General features: G+C 49.7%; 1 protein-coding gene across 1 annotated transcript; it reads right to left on the bottom strand.

The window, feature by feature from the left end:
• Positions 1–3,779: 3,779 nt before the first annotated feature.
• On the bottom strand, positions 3,780–8,336 carry LOC119365969 (probable serine/threonine-protein kinase abkC). Its single transcript, XM_037631624.1, has 6 exons — positions 8,280–8,336; positions 8,086–8,161; positions 6,569–7,964; positions 5,464–5,733; positions 5,061–5,216; positions 3,780–4,294 (listed from the first exon to the last, which is right to left on the bottom strand). Exons 2-6 carry the CDS (start codon positions 8,091–8,093, stop codon positions 4,175–4,177), a joined length of 1,950 nt encoding a protein of 649 aa, XP_037487521.1. The 5' UTR covers positions 8,094–8,161; positions 8,280–8,336; the 3' UTR covers positions 3,780–4,174.
• Positions 8,337–8,376: the final 40 nt, after the last annotated feature.

Genomic DNA, 8,376 nt, shown 5'->3' with positions numbered 1-8,376 from the left:
AGAGCAACAGCAGGGCCATCACCATCGAATCATCAAGCTGATCAAGGCGGAAGCTAAAACAGTGGGTCATTGCGAGTTCTGGGCGTTTCACTCCGCCTCCCAGCTACAGATCTTGCCTGCATGTTTAGCGGCATTCTGCTTGGAGAGGGCTGCAAGGGCCTATGGTGAAGGAGTAAATAGCATAAAATTACTACTTTACAGGCTAGGGTTCTAAAAAACTATCGGTTTTTAATTTTTCTCAGATAACTACCAAATCAAGGGTTGCCTGTTTCGAAAAACCCTAAATACTCGTCGCTAGCGATTTAAACCATTTTATGACGGGTCCGGCCCACTCCTAAACAATCCGTTTGTTTGACAGTTTTGTTTGACTGTTAACTTACATGTGGGACCCACATGTAAGTTGCCTCTTCTTCCTCTTATCTTCTCTTCTCTCTTCCTGTCTCTTTCTTCTTCCTTTACCCCTCCCGGCAGCCACCTCCACCATCCGCCGCGCGCCAAGACACGCTCGACCACGGGAACGAACGCCGCGAGGAGGAGGAGCCGCAGCGCAAGAGCACGGGTCACGCCATGGCCAGGGGCTCATGCTGTCGCGAGCCGCGCGCCATGGCCAGGAGCGCACCGAGATGCAAGGGCCGCCACCAGCCGCGCCATGGCCAGGGGCTCGGGCCGCCACCAGCCGCGCACCATGGAGCAAGGCCGCCGCCAGCCGCGCCATGGCCAGGAGCTTGGGCCCCCGCCAGCCGCGCACCATGGCCAGGAGCGGGCCGAGGAGCAAGGCCTCCGCCAGCTGCGCCATGGCCAGGAGCTCGGGCCCCCGCCAGCCGCGCCATGGCCAAGGGCTCGGGCCGCCACCAGCCGCGCGCCATGGCCAGGAGCTCCTCCACCTAGCCTGTCGCCCGACTAGAGAACCCCCCCCCCTTCGCGATGAGGAACGCGGCGGCCGAGCCGCCGCCTTTCGCTTGGCCGGCGATCTGGCCGCCGGCGAGCTGCGGTGTCGTCCTGAATGTTTTTTCTAGAAACATCAGGGACCCGATTGCCTTTTTCAGAAAACATCAGGGACCTGATTGCTTTTTTAAAAAAGTTATAGGGACCTGATTGCTTTTTTAAAAAACTTACATAGGTACAGACACGTGGGCCCTACCTGTAAGATAACAGTCAAACAAACGGTTCTCTTATGTGCGGGTCCCAACTGTCATAATCACGGTCAATTTTAAAGCACTCCATGATTAGGTTTTTTTGAAACAACCAACCCCCAACTTGGTAGTTATTAGCAAAAAATTAAAAACCGGTAGTTTTTTGGAACCCTAGCCTGTAAAGTAGTAGTTTTATGCTATTTACTCATGGTGAAGCTTCTGAATTTCAAAGGAGTCCCTTGTCACCTGGACCATTTGGAGTGTATGTAACAGCAGGGTTCTCGAGGATCTTCAGTCCAGTGAATCTTTAATTTATTTTTTTGAAACGGAGGCAAAGATTGCCTCATCTATTAATTAAGCAGAAAAGAATTGCCCAGTTAATTACGGAAAACCGGACAAAAATCGGAACAACAAGGACCAAGCCCACTCATAGACTGAAACACACAGGGCAAAGCCCACCCTAATGACGACAAGTCGACCTACGGCCAGACAACGCAGCTCCGACTCTGACGGAGAACTCAGAAGAACAAAACCAGGCACGGCTGGCGCCACGGAAGATCGTCGAACGGGCCACCTGCAGCCAGTCATCGTACACCACAGGGCCCCGCCACCGCAGCTTCGACTCCACAGCAACAAGCAAACCGAGGCAAAATCGTGGACACGCCGAAGAAGAGTCGACTATCGCAACCATTGCCGCGTCGCTGACATCGCTCCCACCATCATCGTTGCTACAGAAGTCTGGTCGCCCAGAGATTCTCTCGGGACCGCCGCCCCGACATCCACCGCTCCGTAGCGCCCAGCGCAATCAACCGGCACCGCCTTTCGGGGCCGCCGCCCCGACATACCACCGCTCCCCTCGAGCAGCAACGCCGCACAACCCAGCTGCCCGCAGCCCACGCTGCTCAGGGCAACCGCTCGCAGACCACGAACGTCGCACCACATCCGGGGCCGCCGCCCCGACATAAAGTCAGATCGCCCCCTCTGGGGCGCATCGACCGAGCCGACACCCCTACCGCCCAAGCGGGACAAGGATGCCACCCAACCAATGTCAAGATAGAGCCCCACCTCATAGAGCCGCCACTCACATTGTTCCCGAGATCGCCATCTCGACGCACAATCAGAAATCACCCGGAGCCGCCGCGCCGACGTCCACTGTCCTCGACGATGAAGAGATCTGTGCAAACTGCAACATGCTGACTCTCCAAGGCGATGCCTCAAAGAAGGAAACGACGTAGCCGCCGTCATCGCCCGCTTCGACCATCCGAAGCTAGGGATTTCTCCCGGAGAGTCGTGTAATGGAGCTCCACGGCAACACCTTCAAGAAGGGGAACGACACCATGACTATTGCGCCGCTTAAACCCGGGCAAACGCCGGGCCGGGCCGAGTTTCGGGCCGGGCTTGTAAAAGCCCGACCTTCATTTCTCAAGCCCGAGCCCGGCCCGAAGCCCGAAATACTCCTTATTTTCAAGCCCGAGCCCGGCCCGAAATACATGAAAAGTGAAGCCCGAGCCCAGCCCGAACTATCTTTCGGGCTGCAAAACAAGGCCCGAGCCCGGCCCAAATGTCAAGCCCGGCCCGGCCCGGCCCGGGTTTTTCGGGTCGGGCTCGGGCCGGGTCGTTGGGCCGGGCTGTCCATGACCGGGTTTAGCGCCGCTGTTGCCGGCACCGACCCAAGGTCAGTGCTGGACTTTCGCCCGGAGCTCCTCCACACCACCGAATCCGAGCAGATCCGGAGCACTGCACAGCACACAATCCCCATGGTCGACGTCCACCGGCTCCACCTGAATCCGAGCAGATCTGAAGTTGTTGCTCCTGCATCTCACAGCGAAGCCGCTCCACCATTCCGCCTGAGCAACAGCCCCTCACCGCGCCATCGCGCAACCTCCCGGCGACAGATCCGCGCCGCCGGACCCCTTGTGCAGCACCTTCCCGTGCAACAGCACCTCGTCCCAGCTCCTCTCGAGCCCCTCACGCCGCGGAGCAGAGTACCCAAGCACCCGAGGCCGTGGAGCAGAACACCCAAGCAGCAGAGCAGCGCTCGACCACAAATGGCCGCCCGAGCCGCCACGCACGCGCGGCGCAACCTCGCCGCGGCGCCCACGCAGCCCCATGTCCCCTCTCCATGGCCCGCTCAGATCCGCGCCCTCTGCTCTGTGCGCCCACACCAACGCCTGTGGCAAGCCGCCGCACGTAGAACCGCCCCAGCCGGCCCCGAAGCGCGCCCGACCCGCCCCTGCGCTACCTCGCCGCGCCGCCTCGAGCTAGCATCGCCGCCAGCCGAGCTCCCGCCGAAGAGGACGGCCCGCGCCACGCCGCTCCGACCGGAAGGAGGAAAGGGCCCCGCCGCCACACGGGCTTTGCCCGGCGACGCCGTCCGGCGGCGGCGAGGGGAGGCGGGGGAGGTGGGTGTTGCGCTGCTGGCGGCTAGGGTTCGCTCCCGGCCGCCCGCGGGAGCGACCAGGAAGCGCTCTCTCCACACAAGTCAATTTTTCGTGTGTGTAGTGAATCTTTTACCAAATCATGGCAAATGCAAACGTATACATAAAATTATGCATATGATGTGTAAAGAAAAATAAATGAGAGATGCTTATCAGCAAAAATTCTGCATCTCAAACATATACAGAAAATTATGTCAGACAAGACGTAGGTTTCTTTGAAACAATTAACTGTATCTCTGCGTATACAAAGAAAGAATTCTCATTCACTGATACATTTCTCTCCGCTTACAAAAAAAGGAGCATCAGGATAAGGGCCTTTCACTACATCTTCTAGTGATATCTATTAACAAAAAATTTGGGAGGCGCTCAAAAGGACCCGTCCTTTGGCCTGATGACAAGCATATGATCCCAGGGATTGTGTACCTGAATCCAGTGGCTCGAAAGAATGCTGCAATTATTACTTTCTCATGGCCGTTTTTGCAGCACAGCGCAGGCCAACATGAGTACAAAAACTGTAAGCATAAAAAAACTGTAACTCTAAATCTAAGTGAACACGAACGTAAACCAGATCAGCAAAATTGAGAAGATTCCAATGCGCTCCTCCTAAGGCGCCATAAGCCCTTCGATTGTGTACTGAAGAGATTTGGCCCAGTCTTCCTTGAAAAGTAATGTTTGTAGTGTTTTCATCACATTGTAGTCTGGATCCAACTTGCGCTGCCAGCCCTGTAAAGGAATTAACAAATTAAGGGGAATAACTTATTTTGTTACACATCGATTTTATCAATAAAAGAAGCTTAGTAAAGAAGCAGAAAAAATATAGAAGAGCAGTACAGGTAAGTATCATGGGGCTCTATATTCTTATTTTGTTCAGTACAACATAAACAGAAGAGCTTCAGAAGGAGCTACAATCTTCCAGCACAACAAGGTAGGGCACAATCTGTACATTTTTTCTAATAAAATGTTACTTCGTCACTTCTGCGACCATCCAGACTAGCAGACATGGGGTCTAAAATCCACACGTCCAAAGCCTTTTTTCTTTAAACAGAAAAGAAAATGAAATACAGAATTTTTACAACTAAGGTTCTTTCTTTACAGAAAAACTAGACATGGCTGCAATGACAGTTACTACTTTATTTTCTCTACTATGAAAACTTCTACAACTAAGGTTGGAAAGCTAACCAAACTAAGAACCCCTTTATTGCCTAATATCAAATTCAAACTGAGCACTACACAAGATCAATAGTATCGGATAACTTCATGACCAAATGCTATATATTAAAGCTCACTGCATACTTTTCTCACGAGCGATACAGTTTCTGCAGGCACTATTAATCATGAGCAATTCCTAAGTAGTCTTGAAATTTGGGTCATGGTGCTCTACTGAACATCTAGGAGAGCAATGAATTTCTAGAAAATGAGTAGCATTCAAAGAGATTTAAGATTAAAATTATGTTAAGTACATCATAAGCACACAGGTCATAAAGTTTACCTCAAGAACTAATGTAGTCACCATGACAGTGCAAACATTCCCATCAATGTTTACTTTATGACGTCGGACTTGCTCGAGCAACTGGTGCATACAATCAGCAGGGTGTATAACATCACCTTCAGGGGTACCCCAGAAGGAAAATGCTCGCTCAACTTCCTGTTAGCAAAAAACAAGATATCTCAATAACTGAAACCATGAATTGTTCATTCCACGGTTTGACAATCCAAGGCATGCATATAAATACAATATTTACTGCGACAATGCCATCCATTTAGTAAGCAGAAGCCATTCAATATAATAGCCCAATTTTTGATACCAAAATGCCAATAAAATCACCTAGTAATTTGTGGAAGAAAAAAGCATCTCCAGTGTTCACTAGCAAAAGAAAAATGAAAATAATTACCTCGATAAAAACTTTTGGATTTGGACAGTTCTGCTGTTTTGACAACTTTAGCGTACTCTCTGCTGCTGTACGACCATCTCGACGTGCAACAGCCTTGAAAAACTCCAGCAAATTCACACGGTCATTACTTGAAAGTTCAGCAGTCATTCCTACATCGAGGAATACCACATGTGGCCTTGACTTCAAAAGGGTGTTATTCGGATTTCTTGGTTGTGCAATACGGACAAGGATATTTCCAGGGTGCATGTCTGCATGGACAAAATTATCAACCTGGAAAAGGTGGATACCAATGAGTATATACACAACAGTACAACAATATGCTAAATAGAGAGTCATAATGAGGCTTATCAAATTGGCAAGAATACTAGTGATGTATTAATACTGTGAGCTTGCATACGCAGTACTTTTTGAGGAACAAAGTAGCTTAAAGTGCCAGTCTGATTCATAAAATAATATACTGAAGCCCCTTCATTGTTCTAAAAGTACCGGTTCCATGTTACATCAACTCATCCAAGTGTTCAGTTTTAGTAATAAAGCATATATTCTCAATTAATTCTCCGCAACAGATACAATTCTGCTAACTGATAGTAATATGTTCATTTAGTAATTGTAGAGTCCATATCAATATGTGCAGGATATAATTGTAAATAACTTTAGAAATTAATGTTCCAACTAAAATTTGACGCAATCATGCTCAAATGAACTTACAACCTAAACAATACTCCCTCTGCAGCAAGATACATGTCATGCTAACTTTCAAATTTATTCGAAAATACATGTCATTCTACTATTTCGAGATAACTTTGCACTGCTTATTCATTTACATATCCCTCTCTCTGGATAATTCCAATGCCATCTGTTCCACGCTGTTCAAGAGTTGAGTGACCTAATAAGAGGGGCAATGCAGTCTCTGTATCTTGGTTGGTGCGCAAATTTCTACAGCACTCAGGATCCAATATAATTCTTACGTGGATTATAAAATATGAGTGTACAAAAGGGAAATCTCTATCATTCTGCTATTTTAATACAGAAAGCATGTACTCCCGTCTTCAAAGGCAAAACAGAAATAAGAATGAGAAGACAAAGAGATGGTTCAATGTAGTACCAGTAGCATTTTCAAGAGTGCATGAGTGCCAATATGTGCAAGAGCACTTTTAACTCGTTCCTCTCCATCATGGTCATCCACATAGTGTGAGACACTCTCCCCAAGCTCGTAAGTCTCGACCAAGACAGCAGGATGAACAAATGGATAAAGAGGTTTCGGAAATGACACATCTTTCCACCTGCGGAAGTTGTAGATAAACCGGCTCAAATGAGCAGCTTCCCTTGCAAGGTCAACTTGAGACATCATGAAGACAGCAAACTGTTGCACACTCTCATCTAGCCGTAGCCAATTTAACGCTGGAATATATCTTGAAGCTTTAGCTACCGCATTAATTATACTGAAATCTCTGCGTATTGAGTCTCCTACACCAGGATGTCTTACTTTAACTGCGACTGTTATAATCTTTGGCGTCTTTTGGCCAGGATGTCGGAATTTCAAAGCAGCCCGGTGCACTTGAGCAACACTTCCAGATGCTACAGGCTCTTCTTCAAAATTCTCAAAAATTTCAGATATCTTTCGACCAAAAGCCTTCTCGACAGTTTTCTTGGTATATGCATAGCTGTGAGCTGGTGCTTTTGTGTGTAGCTTTGACAATTCGGTACACAGGTCGTTTGCAAATAGATCAGGACGTGTCGCTGCCCACTGGCCCCATTTAATAAATGCAGGACCTGCCTTCTCTAAAGTACGATGCACAAGACGGAGCCATGTTTTCCTATACTTACTGCCAAGAGTATCCGCAAATGGTGCCATAAGTATACTGGGAGTAAACAAGAAAGCCAGATATATTGATCTGAGGATTATGATAACCATCTCTACTGCTGAGAATATCAATGTGGTGACATAAATACGGCTGTCCTGAGCTCGCGAGTAAATATTCTCTCCTATTGGGAGGTACTCGCCATCTGCAAAGCTCTTCTCACCCAGCATCAACTCTCCAGCTACAAAAGCGAGGAGGTAAGGGACTAACTTATATCGAGTGGCAGTCAGGGTAACAGCACAAGCAGCTCTACTTAAAAGCGGAGATGCTTTTGGTACAGCAGAGCCCGTTGACATGAGTTGCTTCCAAGAAAATTGTGGAGATGCTTTTGGTACACGAGTACCCATTGCCATGAGTTGCTTCCAAGCAAGCTGGCCATGAAATGCATTCCGTCTACATGACGAGAGAACAGAAAAGTTTCTGGCACCAGGGCTCCAGTATAGGCTCTCCTTTGCTCGTCCGAGCATGTGCGAGGTGCCCGGTCCATTGTGGACTCCCTGGTGCAAGAATGTCCTGCTCTTATAGGCCAAACCGTCTGCAAAGCTCGACCCAATGTTCTGCGCACCTGAACTGCCGGGCTTCGAGTTGACCAATACAGCCTGAGCAATTTTTCTGCCGCTCTTCCCTAACTGCAGAAACCTGGGAGCAACAGGAAAGCCATGTACACTTCAGCATTTGGGCGAATCGAACCAGAATCCTAAATTACACAGCGATAAGCACCAAGTGAATAAGATATTGCAGGCGGGCGGCGGTGGCTGACCTCGACATCACGACGATCTCCTCCAGAGGGCGCCTCGAGGGCGGCGGGGAACCCTGCTCCGGCGAATCAAGCGAACCTGGTGGCACGACACACACTCATTGAGAATTTGGATCCGGCGGGGACGACTGGGCTCGCGGGGGAGCGAGCGAGCGAGGAGATCAAATCAGGGCCGCGGATGCGGATAAGACGCTTACCGACGCGGCGGAATCGTTGGACGGCGCGGAGACGTTCACCATGGCGACGGCCGGGAAACCCTAGGGGCGGCCATGACCGGCGGCGAGGCAGCGGCGC

The sequence above is a fragment of the Triticum dicoccoides genome, chromosome 2B (assembly GCF_002162155.2).
Source record: "Triticum dicoccoides isolate Atlit2015 ecotype Zavitan chromosome 2B, WEW_v2.0, whole genome shotgun sequence".
NCBI classification, from domain to species: domain Eukaryota; kingdom Viridiplantae; phylum Streptophyta; class Magnoliopsida; order Poales; family Poaceae; genus Triticum; species Triticum dicoccoides.
The sequence above is the reverse complement of the archived record's forward strand: the minus strand, read 5'-3'. Positions and strand labels throughout refer to the sequence as shown.

Coding starts and splice junctions, on each gene's coding strand:
- LOC119365969 (XM_037631624.1), bottom strand. Junction 5,734..6,568: donor CACTCTTGAAAATGCTACTG/GTACTACATTGA, acceptor CACCTTTTCCAG/GTTGATAATTTTGTCCATGC. Junction 4,295..5,060: donor TGACTACATTAGTTCTTGAG/GTAAACTTTATG, acceptor ATTCCTTTACAG/GGCTGGCAGCGCAAGTTGGA.